The sequence below is a fragment of the Corvus hawaiiensis genome, chromosome 4, assembly GCF_020740725.1.
Source record: "Corvus hawaiiensis isolate bCorHaw1 chromosome 4, bCorHaw1.pri.cur, whole genome shotgun sequence".
Lineage (NCBI taxonomy): Eukaryota > Metazoa > Chordata > Aves > Passeriformes > Corvidae > Corvus > Corvus hawaiiensis.
Window position 1 is genome coordinate 30,118,200 of NC_063216.1, and position 22,204 is coordinate 30,140,403.

General features: G+C 49.7%; 2 protein-coding genes across 3 annotated transcripts; both read right to left on the reverse strand.

Moving 5' to 3' along the window:
* Positions 1-1,629: 1,629 nt before the first annotated feature.
* TOB2 (transducer of ERBB2, 2) lies at positions 1,630-10,427 on the reverse strand. 2 transcript variants are annotated; one of them, XM_048301642.1, is made up of 2 exons: positions 10,171-10,427; positions 1,630-6,095 (listed from the first exon to the last, which is right to left on the reverse strand). In XM_048301642.1, exon 2 carries the CDS (start codon positions 6,007-6,009, stop codon positions 4,987-4,989), a length of 1,023 nt encoding a protein of 340 aa, XP_048157599.1. In that variant the 5' UTR covers positions 6,010-6,095; positions 10,171-10,427; the 3' UTR covers positions 1,630-4,986. The 2 variants fall into 2 exon arrangements, with proteins under 2 accessions (XP_048157599.1, XP_048157600.1); XM_048301643.1 differs by lacking the exon at positions 10,171-10,427 and adding an exon at positions 6,366-6,747.
* Positions 10,428-15,509: 5,082 nt separating this feature from the next.
* PHF5A (PHD finger protein 5A) lies at positions 15,510-22,185 on the reverse strand. The gene is made up of 4 exons (XM_048300473.1): positions 22,047-22,185; positions 20,824-20,847; positions 19,231-19,397; positions 15,510-16,226 (listed from the first exon to the last, which is right to left on the reverse strand). The coding sequence occupies exons 1-4, from the start codon at positions 22,096-22,098 to the stop codon at positions 16,137-16,139; spliced, it is 333 nt and encodes a 110-aa protein (XP_048156430.1). The 5' UTR covers positions 22,099-22,185; the 3' UTR covers positions 15,510-16,136.
* Positions 22,186-22,204: the final 19 nt, after the last annotated feature.

Here is a 22,204-nt window from a genome sequence, read left to right on the forward strand (position 1 = left end):
GCCGACTCGGTCACTGTCCAAACATCTGGCAAATGCTCCCACACCCAGGCACTACCCCACAGTGGCCCAATACAGGGCTCCTGCAGCTCCCCTCTGAAGGCTGATGGAAGGCAGAGCCTCTCCCTGCGCACTGCACTATGTGGGGTTCAGCTCCCTACACTCTTCTTGCTCCCTGAGACAGCACAGTGACAAATATCCCTTGAGGAACAAGGCTATACTAAACCTCTTCCCTAATCCCTGCCCAGGCTGTGCAGCTATCAGCTGTAAACCAACTCCAGGCCGTACCTGTGCCCAAAAAGGGAAAGGCTCCATACCTCCCTGTGTCACAGCTAAGCAAATGCAGGGCAAGGATCAGGAAGGCATATAGTCACCCTCGATCTTCCATTTCCAAAAACATGTCTAAGGGCAAGCGTTTGTGCATGCTTTAGATAAATGATTACAAGGGGTTTGAGACACAAAGGGGAAAAAATAGTTTTGTTGCCTGGTGGAGTGTGACAGTCACGCGGCGCACAGCAGGCACGAGCAGCAGCCCAGCTCCTGGGGCTCACAAAACCAAGGGCACAGCGAGCTCTTGCAGGAAGAAATTCAGGCTAGAGGGGCTGAGAGGGCATGGGTAAGGATGCTAGTGGGAGTCAGCTCCAGTTCCTTGTTTGGTTTCCTCAAGGACATTCAGAGCAGCTCCCTTCAACAGCTTTTTAAGGAAGCAGCATGGGGAACTTGTGAGGCACCCTTTGGAGCAGGAGGAGTGTGGTGAGGCTGGGGAATCTGGGTCACACAGACATCGGCACCTGTGGGGCATGACAGGCACTTCAGCACCTTCCTCAGCCATCTTATCTCCTTTTCTTAAAAAGGAGCTGCTCTCTTAAACAGAAATTCTGATTGCAATTGAGAGGTTAGAAAGAAAAACAAAATCAAACCACTATCATTGCTGCATGTTCTCATATCCAGCCTCAAGCCCACCCCATTATAGGAAGTCACCTTGGATGAACATTCACAGCAGGGAGGACAGAGCCTGCACATGTACCTCGATGCTCCCTTAGCTTAGCAAGCACCCCAGCCACCTCAGGATAAACACAAACTGGTTTGTGCAGAGGAGAAAGAAACCAACGCAAAACCAGCACCTCTGCAGGAAGCACTGCATAGGGGAGCTTCATCTACCCCATGAAGTGACACCAGAGGGCTTCTAACCCGGCCTCATCGGTGATGGTCCTAGCGAGCTGCCACAGAATTTGGGTATTTTAGGAACTCTGCTGCTTGACTGAAGGCCCCCAAAGCACCATGCACCAAAGGCATCCCGCTCCCTCCTCTTCCCCAGGGAGGAGAGCCAGCTCTCCCCCCTCTCCAGGGAGCTGAATCATGGCAGGACCAGGGATAGCCAGGCACATCGCCAATTTTTCCTATGTACTGCTATTCTTGGCAGCAGAAGAGGTCACTGAGACAGCTGTCCTGGCCCTGTTGCACAATCCTGGGCATCACTGAGCTATTCCTAATGCTGTGAAACCAGGACCCTGCCTGCAAGGCTGACACTGAGCACCAGTTCATCCGAAGGTGGCTGCATCCCTCCTTACCCAAAACCAGGCACATCCGAGGTGTTCTCTCTGCACTGGGCACACACCACACAACAAATGATTATTATATCATGCTTTTAATACAAACTTAAAAAAATCTGGAACAATAGAAACTGTACAGATTTGATCAACCTTTTTGTGGGGTTTTTTGTTTGTTTTTAACTAAATCTCTAGACACACCAATATCCCGTTCCAAAATATTGCACAACATTCTGAATACAAAACTCTGATTGTATTCCTCCTTCGCTAAAGAAAAAAAAAAAAGAAGGAAAAAAAAAAGAAAAAGACAGCAACCCCCTGGTTCCCCCCTTTCAGTAGTCCTCTTCTCCAAAAAAAACCCCAAGCAGAGCACACACAGAAACCCTCCACTCGGAGACATACAGACTTCTGTCCTCTTTCACTCCTCTCCCACAAGGCAACTGTAGATTCACTCCTTGGAGAGGGGCGGGAGGAAAGGGAGGCTGAGTGGGGAGAAAGGAATCTTCACCACTTCTTTTTTTTTTTAAAGTTTTTTCCTGAAAAAATATTTTTTTCTCTCCTCTTTTTAAGAAAAAATCTTGAAAAGAAAAAAATTACATTTTTTTACGTTAGAAATATACATATATTATATATACCTCTTACATTTTACAAATGTAGCAAATTATTCAATACAAACGGACATCAACAAAAAGAACATAAACTCATAAAAAATAAAAGTTAAAAAAAAAAATCTTCTCTCTTCTCTTCCTAAGAAACCAGGTAAATTAGTGCAGGTTTTTAAAAAATAAAATTGAAGCTGAACGCCTACATCCAAGACTAGAAAAGACCTGAAAAGGCCATTAGTTTCCATTGCTGCCTGATGCTGGAGGAACATTTCTGAAGCACACTTTTTTCCTTTTAAGATGCAAAGAGGTTGGTCCCTCTTCTTTTCCTCCTTCCACTCACACCACTATTTTTAAAGCAGGTAGAATACGTGTGGCAGGGCAAAGCAGCATCAAAGCTTCACACACTTAAGCAGGTGGACGGGGGACATCCCCACTTCTTCCCTCCCTCCCTCCCTGTGCTGGAGGAGAGCATGCTGTCTCATGGCAGCAGCTCACAGGTGGCTTTGTCAGATGTGGGGACAGTGGGGGGGCAACTGGACCAGGTCCTGCTATCAGGGGCTGAGCAGCCCTCAGAGTCCAGTGTAGCATGTGGGGTAGCACCCAGCAGCACCCTGCTGGGGAGAAGGACTCCATGGCAGTGGTAGCATCCGTTAAGCGGCAGGTTCAAAGGAAAGAAAAAAGGGAAACACAACAGCTGGGCCATTCCTCATCAAGTTGTCCTAGTCTGGAAACCTGCAGGGTTGAGGCTGTGGGCACCAGCTCTGGGGAAACTGGCTGGGCTCTGGTCTCCTCACCCACCTGCTGCGTTGGTCATAGCTCGATAGCAAGCAGCCTGCCTGGGAACCCATGCTAGGCACAAGGTCAGGACCGCGTTCCCCATCACCCATCGAGAGGAGGGGTGCGCTGGAAACTCCTTGGAGAGCTCTGGGCAGAGGCAGTCTCCCTCCGACAGCCCGTTACCTTCTGCAAATGCTCACTAGCAACACAACTACAAAAGGGCTGGAGTGCCTCCATCTCAGGGAAGGGAGCAGGAAAAGCACATGGTCAAGCTCATCTCACCTGAAACTGAGATTTCTTGAAAGAGCACATTGGTTCCACGAGCACAGGAGGAGCGGATTTCAGACTGTGCTCCAAGAAGCAACATTAAAAGAAAACCAAACCTCAAGTTCAGGAAGCAGCAAAAAAGCTTATTTTTCATTTAAACTGAGAACTTCAAAGACTGGAGTTTCATCATCTCCATGTCTCTCCCCTTTGCACACTTTCATGCTCACATAGCAGCCTCCAAGGAGACCTCTCTTTCCACCTAAAAAGCCTCCACCCTTCCTGGGCATGAAACTGCCCTCCTTTGGCTTTCTTGGAAGGTGGGTTCTGGAGTCCTCAACACAGAAGCAATCAAGCTGAAAAGCCACTACTGCCTGACTGCAGCACATCATCCTGGGGAAAGCTGAAGAGTCCCAGATCCCAGCCCTGCTGTGAAGGGGCACCATACATTCACAGGCTGAGATGACCACTTGCCTTTGGAGCACCCAGCTCTACTCTGCCCTAAGCTTGCCACTGTCCATGCTGATGTGATCTGGATGGAATGCGGAATTTATGACAGGTGCTTCCTTTTCGCACTGGATCAGCCCCCTCCTCAAGCTTCTCCAGAAAGGCAAAGCAAGGGATTTAGTCAGGTGCATACCCAGCTGAAAGCACAAACCCTTATGCTACCACTCAAGACAGCAGCTTCAACAACATCACCCTATCTTCCTGAAAAGTTGTGCTGCCTCACTAACTAAAAAGGAAGGAATTTCTTCTCTGAGACAAGAAGATGAATTCACAGCACATAATGAGAACTCTGACCTCAGGGGCCACCTCAAGTGGATGCTGGCCCCTGCTGCTGGGGAGAACATCTGGGGAGTGGGGGCAGGATCCGAGTCCAGCTGGTTCAGTGCCACCTCCCCCAAGCCACAGGGACAGGCAGGTGGTGTTTCTACACCACAGGGGCTGTCACCCAGACTGACTGGGCAGCCCTGAGAGAGCACAAAAAGGCCCTCTCGCTCAGGTACAGAAAGGTCCAATAACCAGAGCCACTAAGCTCAAAGCACTGTCCCCCTGTAGCCAGAGCTGGAAGTGCAGATGAGGAAGGGAGCGGGAAGAAGCCATTTCACAGTAATACTCTGCCCTGTGACGTGCTGGAAGATGGTCAAGGAGAAGAGTTAGTGCTTTTCAGTACACAGACAGAACAGCTGATGCCAGCTTGGGCTGGAGCCACAACAGCACAATGGTCTGCACCCGTGGGCACAGGAGATGCTCTTTGTCTACGTGCAGAGCTGTAACAGAAAAAGCAGGCTCACCCACCCATTCTGGCTAGCACGCAACAAGAGTGTGTTTGTCTCCACCAACACTGACTCATCCTCTTCTAGTCCCTCCTCCAGCACAGTGGTATGAAGATGACATCCCTACCCCCAGGTGGAAGGGCCCTGTGTCCAGCGTGGGGCAAGGGGTGGTGCAGGGAATCAGGAGCATTGTGACCTACAGTTGCACCAGTCTTGGGCTGGGGTGGGAGAAATGGGAACACAAACCAAAAAAAAGCCCAAGACTCATTTTAAGGAGTAAAAAAGTGAGTAGGAAAAAAGCACAGGTACTGAGTTAAAAAACAATTCAGTGCTTCAGGAGCGTTACCAGCACAGCGCAACAACACTGAGCTCTCTCTTTTCCCAAGAACCTATATTTGTAAGGTTTTAATATTTTCTGTATATTTCTATTTTTCTTTTCTCTCCCTCTTGTTTGTTTGTTTTGTTCTTGTTTCCCCCCCTCCCTCCCTGCCCCAAAATACTCTCCTTCCTTTGTTTTCAGTTGGCCAGGACGACGGGCTGGAACGACTGGCTAGGATACTGCATGGCATTCAGGTTGTAGCTGAGTCCTTCCACGAAGGGAGACTTCTCCAGAAAGAGGCTATTGGTGCTGCCACTGAAGACCTGAGCCATATCAAAGGTACCACCTGTGCTGGCGTTGAACTGCGATGCTGGCGGGATGCTGCTGGCCTGGCTCTCACTGGCAACACCATCGAAGAAGAGACTGCTGGCTCCTGGTGAGCCGCCACTGTAAACGAACTCCTTGGCATTGGGGGAGAGCTGTGACTGCGGGGCTTGGCTCCCAGCGCTCCCGACGAAGTTCAGAGAGTGCATAGACAGGGAGAGGCCCTTGTGCTTCAGCAGGTTGGTGGTGGGAGACCTGACCATTCTCGGTTGCTGCACAGCCCCTGCTCCACTGCCCCCTCCTCCAGCTCCTCCACCCTTCTTCATCTTGGTTGAGCCGAACTTGGTGGCAGCAAAGGTGGCAGTGGTGAAAGTGATGGGCTGTGCAGAGCGAGGGATGAAGGTGGGGCTGGGTGACTGGCCAAAGGAGGGGGACGGAGAGTTGGACAGCGAGTTGTCATGGCTGCCGATAGGGACAAATACCTGGGCATCAGGGTTGAAGCTGCTCTTGATTTCTTTGTCCAGCTCTGTGGCACTGCAGCCCTCACTGTCATCTAGGTAGAGAACCTTAACAGAGCCCTTCTCACCGATCTGGTAGGAAACCTCAAAAGGATCAATCCAGACACTCAGCTCTTCTGGCACATTGGCACGTACATCCTCCACAGCCAGCCCGCTCCGCTTGGCCGCCAGCTCCACCACTGGATCCACCGTCTCCCCTATATGAACACAGCGATAGCCAGATCCCTTCAGAGGTTTCTCTGGGTACCAGTGACCCTCATATTTCTTCTTCAGCAGGCGCTCTAGCTCCTCACCAAACAGGTCTGCCCGCCTCCGAGGAAGCTTGTTGTACAGGTATGAGATGATGAAGTTAAGAGCAACTTTGATCTCCAGATGCATACTCTCTTCGCAGCAAGCAAGTCAGGGCAGTGTATTAAAAGTAACAAAATGACAGAAACATAGACAAGTTTTGACTCCAAAGAGACCTAGGGAAAGAGAGAAAAGGATGGATGAAGACTAGAGAAGACAACAGCTCTCCACCTGTTGAGATAAACAACTGTGCCTTTTCATGAACAAAGCAAAATGAGCAGTTTGCACAAATACTAACAAGAAGTAATGCTCTCTAGGAGAGTCACCACAAATCTACTGGTCTTCAAAACAGAGGGATGCCAGTAGGGAGGAGTCTCCCTGCTCCTCTTTCAGAAGAAATAAGGGTGTAGCCACTACCTGCACACAAGTACGTACATCACGCTCACCTCGCTGCCAAGCACTGCTGCTGTAACCAGGCAGGCCACTGTCTGCTCTGGCAGAGCTCTGTCAGCACATCTAACACGACTCTCCTGCCCTGGCACCCAGCTGCTTCCAGCACGCCTCACCTGCACCAGCCTCTCCAGAGCACAAGCGCAGCACCTGAACAACCTCGTGACTCGCTCAGCAGCTTTGTGCGGAGAGATCTGCTCGTGCTCAGGACAGCAGGGCCAGCCTCTCCTCTGGGAGGCTGGGTGGTTGTGCCGGGTGCCACGTCCTGCTGGCACAAGCGCAAAAGGGATGAGAAGGAGCGAGGGAGGGGGCCGAGGCACCAGCTGCCAGCCCATGTTTACTATCCCCTTGACTGGCAGGCACATATCTTATTAAGTGTACGCAGTTGAGACTCTGCCTAGCTACAAGCATAAAATCTCAGTTTAATTCGGGGGGGGGGAAGAATGGGACAGGAAATGCGCATAGGATCACAAAATACGCACGTGCCAACAACCTGTCCAATACAGTTCACATCGCTTATCCCTGCACAGAGGGAAGATGAGCTCTGCCAGGATCAGGTACCTACTTAATAAAAACTGAAATTGCTTGCCAAAGATTGAAGTAATCCTCCCCTCCTCTCTCTCTGCCTTGTAAGGAAGTCTCCAAAATGGAGAGAACCCACAAAAGCACAATGCAAAACCACAACACTCAACTCTTCCATTACACACAGATTTGCAAACAATGTTTGTCTGGGTACAAAAAAAAACCCAAACCAAACCAGGTATGTCAGCACTACACTCTGTCACTCATCCAAAGAAGATGAATCCCACAGATATTTTAAGAGGAAGCACACTTCCAGTAGCCTCCACGCCTCTCCAGAGGAAAGAAGAATATCCAGTTTTTAATTGGCAGCTTAGTCAGAGGCCGCTGTGTCTTCAGCTGCTCTCACCTTGCTCAAAGAGATACACTGTGTTCAACCGTCTTCCTAAAATGGGCTTTAGGGATGTTCTTGCACAGCACTTAAGCCAATGTTTATGATGTGTGACAATTATTTGGGGGTGGGGATGGAGTACAAACATACACTGTCAGCATTCTCCTGAAAAATCCCAGCAGCACAACCAGGTATCCATGCTGGCCTAAGTCAGGAGGAATTAAAAAACTGACCAGACTTGTTTGCTTGGTCTAGTTTAGTGGACAGGAAGGACTGAATAATTTTTAAAGAAGCCCTCAAGTATTTTGAAGCTTTACTACAAAAAAGGGATGCAGATTCTATGCTTTTTCTGTACTACTCCGAGTTCACACAGGCTTAGCTTTAGGATGATGGTAACAAGAAACAGATCCCACATCCCAAATCTGCCAACAGGGAGGCCAGTTCTAAAAGGAACCCCCTTTGGGTTTGATTCAGCAACATAAAACCACGCAGGAACAAGGGAATGAAAAAGAAGTCTTGCCTTAAAAACCTACTTCAAGGAATTACTGTAACGTAACAAACTTTGGTAGGTCACTGCAACCTGACCAAGTCCAAGTAAGAACAGATGAACACCAAAGAAATAAGGAACCACAGTTTTTTCTACAAACAGTAAGGAGAAGCCATTTTCAGAAAGCAAAAGTCTTAGCGCAGAGACAGAGCCTTTTCCACAGAAATGAAGTATGAAGCAAACCCCTAAAGAGCATACCTAAACCCTAACAAGAGTTTGTATGGACTATACTACCTCAAGGGAGGATTACACGGAGCTCTCTAACGACTTTGGCTTTGAGACATTCGAAAAGAGGACACCTTGGGATCCCAGCAAGTTAAGCACGAAGAGAACAGACAGTTTGTAAGTCTTTTAATCTTGTGATAAATTCTAATCCAGATCAAAAATCTAGTAAGAAATCAGATATAAAAGACTGGGAAAGAAAGAGTGGCCAAAATTTGTTAACACCCTATCGGCAACACAAATGTCTCAATATACATTGAGGAGTCCAGATCCTCATCAACTTTTTGCAGAAATCAATGAGAATGTACAATTATACATCATCGTCTCCTTTATTCTTTTCTCTTGTTTTCCTAAAAAGAGAATATTCTGTACCTTGTTTATGAAAAAGGTAAGTTAATTAGCCTAATAACACCAAAGCTGCCAAGGTAGTGGCATACAACTGATACCTGCAGGAGGCACAAAATAAAGTCACTGGCTCCTCAGGTTGTTGATATGGCAAGATATGCTCCAGTAGGCGCCTCTCAATTTCTTTCTACTGCACTAGAAAGTGATAAAGTAATTAAAAAAAAAATTTTAAAACCCAAACCTCACCGAAAACCAGCTGAAGCAGCATGGCTCTGAGAGAAGAAACTACCGAATATCAATTGTAAGAGGTATTCTGAGCAGGCTTCCATAAAGACCAGCATTTTCAAAGTAAAGGCTTACTGTACAGCCTCGAGGTGCTAGCAGGGAACAAAGGAGCCCCCTCAGATTCCCCGTTTATCGGTATGCTGAAGGGGAGAGGCCAGACCATCACTTGCAACAGAGAAGAAGCAATACAGGAACGATTCCCTCTCCTCCTGGCTACACCAACACGGTGGGTGACCTTGCCGGTATCCCCCTTTGAGATCCCGAAGGAGGCCTGGCCCCCGGAACGGGCTGGCCACCGCCTCGGGACTTGAACAGACAGCCCGCGGTCCCACAGCCGGACACACCCGTCTGGAACGAGAGCGCCCTTCCCAGCACCCCCCTAAACGCCGGCGGAGAGGCTTCCCCCCGCCAGACGAACGGCCCCGCGGGGACGAACCCTGTCACCCCCTCCATCCCCGCTAGTGCGGCCATCCCCGCTGCCCGGCCAGCCCCGGCACGCCGGGAGCTGTAGTCCTCACCCCCCCTCCCTGCCCCGCGACCTACTTCTCCCCGGACTGCAGCTCCCGGCGCGCCCCGCGCCCGGCCCGGCGCGTCCCCCAGCGGGGCAGGGCACAAAATTTTCCACGGCACATGCGCGCTAGGGCCCGCCCGCCCTTCCCGGCGCTGCCCACGGCCGGGAACACGCCCCGCGGCCCGGGACCGCCGGGCAGCCGCCCCCTTCTACCCTTCTCCTCCCTCCGTCTCGGCAGGGATGGGCGGGCGCGTCCCACCCCGCAGCTGCTGCCCCGCCACGGCTGCGGGTCGGAGCCCGGGAGGCCGCAAGTCCAGTATCCTTCTGTCTGTCTCCCTCGCCCCTCGCTGCTTGTCCCCTTCGCCCCAGTGGGGCACGCGAGGTCGCAAACAAGGTTCCCAACAGAGCGGTCGGATGGATGCGGACATGTCAACAAGGGCGAGCTCCTGGCCCCGCACGCCCAGCGGGGCACCGCAGATCGGGGTGTCCGGGGGAGGGGGGCAGCCCAGCCCAGCCCCGACAGCGCCTTTGTTGTCGCCGGGCTTCTCCCCCACGGAGCTCATCGTGCACGAAGGGGAACACCCTGGCGACATCCCCCTTCCCCGGGAGCCCAGGGTGCCCGCCGCCGCCCTCGGACCCAGCCTGCCTTTTTTGGGGCTGCTAGGGCTGGGGCTGAGCCGCATCCCGCTCCAGTCCCCCCCGCCCCTCAAACTGGGCTGAAGGGAATGAAATGGTGAACTGGGGCACTGCAAAGCGTCCCCGATCCAATGACTTTCACCCCCATTCTTCTCCCCTGAAGCCCCATTAATCCCCCCCGAGGCCACAGCCACACAGTGGCTCCACGGACGGGCAAATCGCTGCTCCTGGCGGGGAGGGGAACGATGAGCCCCCTCAGACCGAGCGCACAGAGAGGACGCGCGCTGGGGGGGCCCCAGCCCGAGAAGGGGTGTGGGGGAGGGAAGCACCCCCAGCCCCACTTACTTCGTCCTCGGCTCCAGGGCCGGCGGCTGCTGGCGGCTGTCGCGGGGGCCGTGGGCGCTGCCGGCGGGTCTCTGCTCTGCCCCGTCTCGTCCGTCCCCTCCCTCCCTTGTCCCCGGCGGCGCGGGGCGGGCCTGGTGCTGTGGTGTGGATGCCGCTGCCGTGTCCCCAAAGCCGCCCGCGCCCTGGCCCCGAGTGAGCCAACTCACGGCAAACTTTCACCCTTAGCAACCTCTCGGCGCACGGATCCGCTCCCGCCCCGCGTGATGCGGCCGCGGGGGGCGGGCCGGGACTACTTCCCCCTCCCGTCGCCGTCCGCAGCGCCCCGGGATGGGGCGGGGGGGTCGGGCCGGCGGAGCCCTCTCTGCTGCCCCCCCGGCACCGGGAGTATCCCGCATCCGAGCGCAAGGGAAAGGAGGGGGCCGCGGCCTTAGAGGGGATTGACCTGAGGATTTCCCCAAGCGGCGTAGCCTGAGGCGACGGGAGGTGGGGGGGAATCGAACGGAGCGGGCAGGGCCGAGACCGGCCGGCGTGGTCCCCGCCCCCGCGCACCACGAGTACTGTCAAGCCCCAGCTCGGTGGCAAGGCCGGCCCCGGGACTCCCGCAGGGTCAATTCCCTGCATGCCCCAGTCACGTCTGGAAAAACCCCCGTGGTGGAGCCCCCCGCCCTGCTAGAGCGGAGCAGCTCGGGGCGACGTGCCCACGAGAAATCCCGGCTCCCTCCATCGTTGCAAACGCCTCGGTCCCCCGGGTCCCCGATGAGGGTGGGGAGCCCGGGGGGCTACGAGCGCATCTCCCCGGGAAACAACGGGGCAAGGCCAAACCGGGCGCGCTGGTGTCACTGCGGGGAGGGCACGGCCATCCCCGCGACCCCGAGACCGGGACGGAGACCCCGCCCCCGGCACGAGCTCCCCGCCCCCCGGACTATTTCGTCTCAGCACGCCTGTGTGCCTCCGCCTTTAACAGAGCTGGGCCGGGCCCCGCCGCGGCGGAGACGAGAAACCCGCAAGGTGCGCGAGGGCCGGCCGTGCTAAAAATAACTGCGGCGTGTTAGCAACAGCCTTCCCATTGGCTGGCCGGGCCCGGCGGCGCCTTCGGATTGGTGCGCTGCCTCAGCCAGTGAGCAGAAAGGGGTGTGCGCGGCGGGCGGTGCCGGGCGCGGCCCGGGGACTGCCGGGAGATGTAGGCACCGGGGCGGCCGCGGCCTACTCCGTCCCGGGTGCTCCCGCACCGCGGAACCTTCGCGGGTTCGGGCACGGTTCGGGGTTACAGGCTGCCCTGGGGAAGGACAACCGTGGTGACGGCCATCCCTGGGGCCAGGGGCCGATGGCGGCACCTCCATTGCCAAAGGCTGAGCTGCACCGCCCACTGGCAAGCTGAAGGCACTCTCACCCAGCGCACACACAGATCCACACCCTTTATTTCAAAGCATACCCATTACTAGTTCCAGGAAAATGAAGAAAATGCCGACAGGCATCCCCAGGCCCTGTATTTTACAGTCCAAGGTCACACCATCTTGCACACACACCACTTGCAAAGGCTGCTTGCTGTCCACACATAAAGCAGCTTTTGACCCAAGTGACAGTCCAAACTAGTGGAAGGGACACCAAGAATGGTGTTTCCAGGCTCTCCCAGCCACATGTCCTACATCTTCCTCAGTGCTGACACAAGCATTACCGCAGTCTCTGTTGCAGCAGGGGTAGCTGGCCTGGTAACCATCTCTCAAGTGCAAAGATACAAAGTTCATCTCTTGCTCCATTTCCACAACAGTCCTCAGCCTCCTTCTGGGTTTGGTTTGTCCTCCCTCATTCAGGAACACTTTAGCTCAGGTACTGCCTTTGCCACGGAAGAGCATTTCTTTGAGGCCAGCCAACACCATGTGTTAAGAAATCTATTAATGTTCCTTCCCAGACACAGCAGCCACCTTTGCTCATTTTCCCACTGATTAAAGAAAAAAAAACAACAACTTTTGAAGTTGTTTTTTTTCCTGCAGGGGAAGGGGAAAGAGAAGTGGAAGATTTATGAGAGCTATTATGAGCAGCCTTATTTTCGTCACTCCTATTTTAAAAGGAATTTAGTTACAAATGAACAGCTTTTTTTTTTTTCAATTATTCCCTTGCTTTGCTGGAAAAAAAACCATGCTGTCAGCCAGAGATCAGGAAGTTAAAACGACTGAGCTATTTTTAGCATCATTAAGCAAAAAAAGGCAATTACATTTCTAAAATTCTATTATTGTTTTAATAAGGTGTTACTAAGAGGATGTCACATATTAGGGCTCTTTAAAATACCTGTGCCTTGATTGTGCTCCTTTAATTATGGCGTTGCCCTTGTACACACGCAGGCAGAGGAATTCTGTCACAGTATCTGCTCCTGCATTCTCAGCCATTTGGCTCTTATGTCAAAGCAGAGCTACCGTGTCACATGTGCATGGGGACGGGAGCAATTGCCAAGCCACTGGGACAGAGCTCGTTTGGTCGGGTTATTTAATGCCAAGGAAGGGGAGTCAGGTTATAATTGGGCATAATTAATATCGCCATACCCTGAATCCTCTGTACATTCAATTCACATGACAACCCCAAGCAAATGAAAAATTCTTTCCTGCTATTGAAAAAGGCAAACATCTCCAGCTGATGTCTGTAATGAGAAAATAACAGCTCCTGTGCAGATAAGGTTTCAGAAGCGAGATTTTGTCCGTGCAGCTCCCACGGGAAAAGCTCACAGGCAGATTCCAGGCCTTCATCTACCTTTTTGTTTTGTCTTTTTTTAAAGAAAAGTAATGCTTGGGGCTCAAGGGCTTTGTCAAGACAAGGTCTAGGTGGTTCAAGGGACTGGAGGTATGTTACAGAGCTATTTGCTGAGCTCAGCTGTGGCTGGCAGTTGGTCTGAAGGGGTGTGTAACAGGGAACACCTACATTTCAGAACACAGTAATGCCTTGTTAGTACTGGCAACAGAGGCCAATTTCTTAACAGGCCAAAAGGTCCCATGTTCTCTCCTTCAATGTAAATATTTGAAATTAAAGGGTTTTTAAAAAATTTGTTATGCAACACTTTAATAAAAAAACCCCCACTACCTAGGAAAGTAATGGCAGGAAGACACATTTAGCTCCATGCATTAGGATTTGAAGACAGCACCATGGGGGTTCAGCTGCCACGTTGACAAAGCTGTCCCTGTCTCTCCCACCCGTCCCTGCTGTTGCCACACAAGTACTTTGCAGCTGGCAGCCAGGGCGCCCCTGAATCTGGCTGCACAGGACTCCACAGACCGATGAAGTCCTTCCAAAGCTTGGCCTGCACACAGCAGCAGGACGTGTCTTGTCTCATTCCCCCCCTGTGGGGAAACTTGCCCTTTTAGCACATGCTCTGGTCTCCAGTACTGCAAGGCAATCTCCTTCTCCTGGACAAGTACTTTAAAATCCATTTAGGTGAAAAATACTGCAGTTTTCTAAAGGCCCTGCCTAGGTATCATCTACTGGTACATAGAAATCATTGCCAGGCAAGCAAAGAGTTATTTTTCTGGGCTACAAAAATGTGTCCATTACCCTTGTCTGAATTAGCAGCTTCAGGGCAATGTTCTGTCCATGCTCTGAAAGTACCAGAAAGGCAGTGGCACTGAACTGATCTGAGCACCAGCAGCATTTGGCATGCTCCCTGGAGCTGTCTGAGCAAACAAGGCAAAGGGGAAAAAGCCTGTCCCTCCCTCTCTCCACCTGCCCAGTGACTCAGAACAACTAGAAATGGCAGCTTAACTCTCAGAATCCAGACTGGTATGTCCAGCAGTCAGCGTGAGGGCATCAAGAGTGCCAAGAAAGTGAGTATGCTCAGCCATTTTTGGGGATGGGGGAAGGGATGGGGACACTCGTACCTCTACAGCAAGCCCTGCCTGGCTGATCCTGCTAAATGATTAGGAACAAGGGGTGCTCTAAAATTAGCTCACCAGGGGGTATTAGTTCTGAGGTAAAAAATAATTCCTTACTTTATTTCCCTCTACCTTCACTGAAAAACTTTTGTCATCTTCCAAATTTCCAGGAAAGAAAAAAAATACGTACAAACTTTCTGCATTCCTAGTTTGATAATTTGGGCAGCCTGACTGAGGGTAAGTGATAAATTCTGGTTGAAGTGATAAAGTTCCAGGTACAAAAAATCTGCATGTCATGGCCTGCTTTTCAAGAAATACAGCATTTAAAATGGCTGGTAACAGGTCTGACATGGGCTTCTGGGTCTACAGAGGCAGTTGCTTATTCCCATTGAACTGCTTTGGGAGAACAGGTTTGCTGTAACCAATGAGCTAGATTGCTCTGAACACCTTGGCAAATGGCATCCACCAGAAGCTGTGTAGGGGAACCATGGTGCAGGGAAGAAAACATACTCTCAGATACTGCAAAAAGCCTGGAAAAGAAACCTGACAGAATTAATAGCTGGGGGCAGGAGAGGGAGGAGCAGCTGAGATAGCTGTAGGGCCAGTGATAGATAAAGCCAGCTGCAACAGGGGAAAAATTACTTTTGAGGGGAGGATAATCACAACTTGTGTGCTTTCCACTTTTATCCAAATGGTTGCAGCAGGTAGAAGAGGCATTTAAGCCAAAGAGTAGTTAGAGGAATTGGTACTAGGCTCAAAGAAATAGCTGAAATCCTGGAAGGGGCACAAAACAAAAAAAGGTCTTGGGGCTCTGCACCCCAAGACTGCACAAAGACAGCCATGTTAGTGTAGCACACGCTCTGCTCAGACTACAAGCGCTTGAAGGACTACAGGGCACACACACTGAGCCAGGACCCTGATTTAACCATCTGAGGAGTGTACACACCCGTGGGGAACTCAGTTCCGCCTCTGCACAAAGGCGCCTGTTCCCAGATCTTTGCTGAGCCAACAGACTGCTTTTAGCCTGTACTGGTATTTGACAAACAAGCAGCCTCTGGTTTCCAGCACGCACACGGCCAATAGCCTAGAACACAATAGTTGGTTTCCCATTACAGCAGGGAAGGCTTTAACTTATTCACAAGAACAGGATAGCAAGTCAAATAGCTTAGTAGGTTTTAGAAAGGGATTGGATGTTTGCACGGTGAAACAACATCCACAGCCGTATTAGCCAGGGTAAGGGTTACAAGCTCAGCGATCCTCATGCTACGGGACAAAATGATCAGTGGCTGGGATCACAGGCAGACAAAAGCAATAGCCGTTCCCTGAAGCTCCTTGCAGCAAGGTCACGTGGCCATAAGCAGACACTGTCAGAAACCAGATAACCCATTGTGAAGTGCTAGCTGGGCTAATCCTTCGTGTCCCCAGAAAGCTCCAGAGAGGCTAGGCACAGAATGAACCAAAGAGAAATTCTTGTTTTACAAAAAATAAAAACCCAAAAGAAAAAGTTTTATTGGTATGCATCCTACAGGAATGGTTACAAGAAATGGCCTTGGATTAATCTGTCAAAGAAAACATGGAATAGCTGTGCTCTCCCTAGGAAGGCACCAGCCATGAGCAGGCTCCTTACAAAACAGGGCAGCATGGAAATATACTGGAGGAAGGGAGGACGGGAGCAGATTGATGCTCTGTTCTTCAACACTAATGGATGGGGCAATTTCAAACAATTGAGAGGAGGCCCAGTAAGAAAAACCTCAAGCTGTAACACCTCTAGTGCGTTTCTCCACACTAGAAACACACTTGCCATTTTTACTGAGCTGGTCTCCTCTACATGGAAGTGCTTGCCCACTCTGCTTTGCCTAGAGAGATGGGGCAACTGCTAGCAGAGCTTCTGCAAAGGCAAGAGACAGTAATCTTCATTTGCCCTCTCTCATCATTGGTTCTGATCAGGTTTCAGTCTCCACTCAGTCTGTTATTTCTCCAACCCCAAGTATATTACTGAATTTGTACTGCTTTAGAAAAAAATAATCAACCAGTTTTCAGTAAGAGTAAAGTCCAGAGATGTTCCAAGACCCTCTTGCCAACCCAACAGGAGGTAGCCACGTACGAATAGGATCACCTCTTCTTGAAGCCATACTTTTTCCTTTCATAGAAAAGATCTGTCTTGGAACTGCCCAGGTTGACGATCTTAGGGCAACCATCCCTCTGTAAGAAGAGAAAATGTAAGTTAGAAAATGGGCAAACACAGAACAACATCATAGTTTCAGTAGGTTCTCAGTTCCCACACTCTTCATCCCATTCTCAACACATTTCAAACACCTGTACAGACAAATTACTCTCCAGTAAGAGAACTGGAACAGAGAAGAGGATGGATATCTTTTCAGCATTACTGTAGGACATGGTCTCCCTCAGGGCCAAAATGGAAAACAGCTCATATAACATCAGCCATTTAATGAAAAGGATGCTCAGTGCCTCAAGACTGAATTCTTTCTAAATTAGGATATGCAGGACTTATAGAGCCCAGAGGAATAACCCTTCCCCTCTTTAGCCAAGAAGAATCTTGCTGCTCTAGATGCCACCAAACCATTCTTGTGTTTAAGAACCCCTCTCAGCTGTGACAGCAGAACTGAATCTCAGATTTCTTGCATCCTGGATCAATTACTGCAGAGGCTGTACAGTCAGCTACTCACAGCAGCTACGCAGGTAAGTTCTTGTACCTGAATTCCAGTAGATGGTGAGGAAAAAAACACAAGAAAAGCAAGGGGAGTAGGGGAGACCCTCCTGAGAGGTGTGGTTGCAAAACCAAATCAGAAATGCACCTCTTGGTATACCTGGGAACATTTGCCCGTGGGCCACCTGAGCCCAGCATCTGCATAATTCTTTAGGGCAAAACATTATGGCTGGCCACAGCAGCTGTGAGGGGCCCAGAAGGCAGAGGAACACGTGTCCTTGGCTGATGTGCAAGCCTGAGTGCATTACATTTAGAAAGCCCCTGGGCAGATGTCAGATGCTGTAGAATCTGCACCCAAGCTGCCTGGCTCCTGTGCCAGAGATGGAATCTGGTGGGGAGGATCTGCATGATAGGAATAACAGGAGAGGTGGGGAACAGAAATCATCCCTCCCCCATACACCTGCCACAACCCATTTCTAGCTATTGTCTCCTTATTTCATTTTGAACCTCAATAGTAGGACTCTTTCAAGCCTTGCCTCCCACGATCCATAGAGTCTGTTAAGATCCTGACAGCCTTATTGCAGGGCTCTGTTCATTCTTCCACCTCCTCCTAAGGACACAGCTCATGAGCATGCTCCTTTCTCCAGGAAAAGATTACTGTTTGCAACTCACATCCTGGGTGAAAAGGTGGGATTCTGGCCCTCACCCACAGATCAAAGTGGGCTGAAACAATACTTCATTCCTTCCTCCACCAGAATAAATGAACCAAGAGTAACCAGGTCCTTTGCCTTGTGCCCAATAGCATTCCACCTCTGCCCTCCATTTCATTTGCTTTCTTGCTTCACTTTCTTTTCCAGTCTTTCTCTGAGGATGATGGAAGTGCTGTGGCTGAAACCTTGGACTGTTAAAGCTTCAGGTACAGAGCTCTGTCCATCTCTTTTTTTTGTTCACATCAGCACCAGACACCATAATTGTGACAGGCAGCAGCACACTTAATTTTCCTCCTTCTGAGCTCCCTACGCTTGTGCCAGCACTTTTCAATCCTGAAACAAATCATGTCAAATCTGCTGTTTCAGATCTGCAAATTCACATCTGCATGAATATGTAACATTTGAGTTTTCTGCTATGGAGCAACGTTCTTCACTCACGGCAGCCTTCACTCAGGTGTTAAAATACTCTAGACCTGTTATTCTCCTCTAGCTCTATGTTTTCTACAGTCCTCCCTGACAGAGCAGCTGGCTATTTCACACCTGAACCAGACATGATAAGATACAGGTGATCTTAGGTTATGATAAACACCTGTTGGGAATCCATATGAATTGATAAAAATAAAACCAAGCCTGTTTTACTCATGACTTATAAAGCCACGTGTCTTCATTCCAAAGGCATGTGAACAAAACTACTATTTCTCAAAGCATTTTTAAAGTAGGAGGCAGCATCACCATCACAGCACTTATATCCATATCTAGAAACAGAAATACTATGGTCCTGTTAGATGTAATGACTTAATTCAAATGAAGACCTGCTCCTGTCCTGGATTTGGCTGCAGTCCTCTAGAGAAAACAGGCACTGGAGAGAATTAAACCAGCAACTCGCTCAGCTGAGGACACTCCTGTAAATCGCTCTGAACCACTCTCTCAGCATGTTCTTCACAGTCATTAGGGTGCACAGGAAATGATATTTGCAAAACACAGGGCAACCTTTAACAGACACTCTCATAGCTACCAGACCTATATTCTGGGATAGCAGAACTGTAAGCATCATGTTCTTGTTCTTCTGTAAGGTCTTTCTAATGCATTGTTGCAGTTCTTCATCTCCTGCACTCGTTGTGTTGGATTATTAACAAAAGCCTTACAAGGAGTGAACAGCTGCCTTATTTCACATGTGCAGTGGCTATCTTTCAGTACAACATTATAAAAAGATGATAGCTCTGACTGTAGACAAAAGGGACCATTACACCAAAAAACATTAGCAGAAAGAGTTATCTACAATATACACCATTCCAGAAAAGAATAAGAAAATATAAATTGTATCCCATTGAAATGATACAAGCATCAAACTTGTGAAACACAATTACCAGTGGAGCCACTGGACACTAAGGACCAACTTTATGTTGTTATTCAAAGGAAAACAAAGGTTTTGATTCCACAGGCCTTACAGTACCATATGTGCTCTTAATCAGTGGCTCATAATGGACTTCTAGTGAGGAGCTGCTCCTGCCCCTGCCTTACAGTGTCTGCAATGTTTCTGACCCTGGTGAAACCTAGGCTGGAGAGGTAGTAAGATAACAACCTGAAGTGGTAACAAGCAGTGCGTGAAGGAAATGAACTGTGAGCATGTGAAACAGTCAGATCCTTAAAAGGAAGAGAGTTACAATTCCTCAAAATGCTTTGCAAACACAGGGAACTATCAGAACGGGAAGAAAGGTTTGAGGTACTGCAAACGAGTGCCAAGCATCCCATGTCCCAGCACTAATTTCAGCAGCTCCAAGCCCTTAAAGGTAAGCACGGCTACCATGTAGCTGGGATGGCAACATACATCTTTTTCCTGGATGGTGCACTCCTTGCAGTAGTAGGCGTCGGACACTCCGGGCCCCCCGCAGATGACGCAGCGGCCCTGGTAGGAGCCATAGTTACACTCGTCACAGATGCGCACCAGGGTGCAGGGCCGCACGTACGAGTCGCAGATCACGCACTTGCCGTCACCTGCGAGCACAGCAGAGCCTTTGGTTACAGAATGTCCTTTTTGCCACCCCCCACGTCAGAGGAAAAGCTTCCTAGTCAAAGAACTTGCCTGTACACTCAAAGACAATACAGCTGAACTGCAGAAATGTGCCTTGCAGGCACAGGGCATAACTTTGTACTGCACACAGACTTGAGAGGAACAAGGGCCGTGGCCTGCAATATTCGAGGGGTTTTTTTTAATTTAGTCATACATTCACAGTCAGGGAAGAAACCCAAAGTTACTTCTTTGTGATTAGCCAAGACTTGCTTAGACTGTACCACTACTTTTATGCTACAACTTTTCCTGACTTTTTCACTTAAAAAAGAAAAAGCCACACTGACAGGACTAGTGTCCTTACCTACACAGAAGCAGCAGTGTAAGCTTCTCCCACAGTGCCACATCAACAAAAGTCTGGAGTTACTATCCTCAAAGAGATAAGAGACTGTACTCGTGGTCCCTTTAATCCTTCATCTGTGAGAAGGCCAAAGAAAGGGCAAACTGCCATGAATGGCCATTTCACAAAAGTTGCTCTTGCTCTCTCACAAGGACCTGAGTGAAATTCAAGTAGTCATACCATACAGGCAAGGAGCCATCAGATGCCAGGAACAGCTTCTGCTGCGCTGGACCTTAACCAAAACACTGACCTACAGATGAAAGGCTTCATATCCCATTACCAGTTCCCAAGGTACTTAATCCTGACTCCCACAGACAGCTTGCCTAACCTGCTCTTAAATCTCTGGTGTGATAGCCCTCAGCTACTACCAATGGGAATTTGTTTCACTGTCAGGTGCTCTTGAAAACGATTGTCTTGCTTCAGACTGTCCTTCTCCCACCTTACTTATTTTCACACTATTTTTGAATCACAAACTACTCACTTCATTTGTCCTGTTCCCTTACAAGAGCAAACAACAGATCACAAGGATCTAACAACAGATCATACTCTTTCTTCCCTTTCACGGCTAAGCATTCGATTCCATGGGGTTTTTTTCCTGTTCTAACTCTAGACATTTGCCCTCCATTTCTTCTCCTAGATGCTGAATCATACTTTCCCACAATATGACGAAGCCAGAATCCAAAAATGCTTTTTTTCCCCCCTGCTTTGAAATAATCAGGATGAGATTTTGGCATTACACATTACAAGTATCCAAAGAAGTACTTACTGTAGCCTCAGCCACAGGAAATGCTGGCAGCAGCTACTCACTCTAGAACTCCGTTCCTGTGAGAGTCTGTTTGAGCTTGCAACTTTTTAAGTATTCCTTGAGTTACACTTGCAACATTAAGGTAATTGTTCCGGTCTCAGAGTGACATCAAGTTTGTGGTTAAAGCAAAAATAGATTTCAACCTTCAAATCTAAACTGCATGCTCTAACCATGTTATCAAGCAAGTAAACGTGGACACTATACTTACATTTTTCACAGAGTCTTCCAATTGCTGAAAGAAAAAAAATAAAGAAAAAAAATTATTTGAGGCAGGAGAAAAATCTAAGTAACTACAAGCTTGAATGTCAAATAATTATCTTCTGTAATGAGCAGTCCTTAAAAAAACCTGAAGGTTAAACCACAGAAACAGTTTGAGCATAAACACAAACATTCATGATAAACAATATATATCCTCCTGGAGATATTTACCAAGACCAAAGATGCACTGTGAATGCACAATGACACCCCTCTGCAGTAAGAAAACACACATTCATTATTCCACTTCAAACACAGCCAGTGTGTCTGACTGAAGGAAATGCTGTACATGAGTCTTGGCACAGTTTTAGACTGGTTTAAGGGGGGGGGGGGGGGGGGGGGGGGGGTGTGGAAATAAAATCAAGTGTTTGTTTAAAGCAGCCCAAACACCTTCTTTGCTTTAGAACATGAGGGTAGTTAAATGTATCTTAGAAGTCTTGTCACTTGTCTAGGACACTCACAGCAATGATTTTAGGAATTTGGATAAATGCCGTAAATATCGAGTTTCAAAGACTAGATGTCCACATTCACAAAGACTAAATAGTGATTTGGCTGAAGAGACAAGGGGTTTGTCAGGACATGACTTTTCAACATAGACAGATGGTTAGAAGCACTGACTATTCTAAAAAGATATTTCCTATGGACAGTGCAGCTAAATGTTTTGTGTTTATGGATTTTGCAGAAAGTTATTTGTTAAATTTGCTTTTACAAGGAGTGACAAAAACCTGGAAGGGGTACCTCAACTTCTAATCTTGTACAAGAGTTCTTTAAAACTTGACCCAAATACTGACCCAGATGCGACAAGAATAAATCCCGTTATCTGTATTACAGGGATAAGCCGGAAGATAACTTTCATCTCACAGCCAAAAAGATGTTCCCAAATGCTGCTGGATCCGTAACGCACGGCGGGGCAGCAAAACAACAGGAAAATAAAAGGAAAGTAAAAGAGGGCGAGAGAGAGGGAGGGAGGAATAGAGAGAGGGAGGGGGACAGAAGCGGGCGGCGCGCGCCGCTCCTCCTCCCCGCCTCCGTCGGGCCTAACGGCCGCGCGCGCGCCCAACGGCCGGTAACGGGCCCACACACGCGCGCGCGCCTCCCGCTCGCCCCGCGGCGGGAAATGGGGCCAGGGGACTCCTCCATCCTCATCCCCCTATCCCCCCATCCCCCGGGACTCACCCACGCCCGCCTGCTTGCGGCAGAAGATAAGGTCCGGGTGGTGCTTGGCCATGGCGAGGCGATACCCGCCTGGCGCTGCTACTGCGGCCCCGCGGAGCCCTCACCACCGCACCGCCCCGCCCCGCCCCCGGGTCCTGGCCGGGGTGAGGGCAGCTCCT

Coding starts and splice junctions, on each gene's coding strand:
- PHF5A (XM_048300473.1), bottom strand. CDS start 22,098: ATGGCCAAGCACCACCCGGACCTTATCTTCTGCCGCAAGCAGGCGGGC. Junction 20,848..22,046: donor CCGCAAGCAGGCGGGCGTGG/GTGAGTCCCGGG, acceptor TTTTTCTTTCAG/CAATTGGAAGACTCTGTGAA. Junction 19,398..20,823: donor TGGAAGACTCTGTGAAAAAT/GTAAGTATAGTG, acceptor CTGTGCTCGCAG/GTGACGGCAAGTGCGTGATC.
- TOB2 (XM_048301642.1), bottom strand. CDS start 6,009: ATGCATCTGGAGATCAAAGTTGCTCTTAACTTCATCATCTCATACCTG.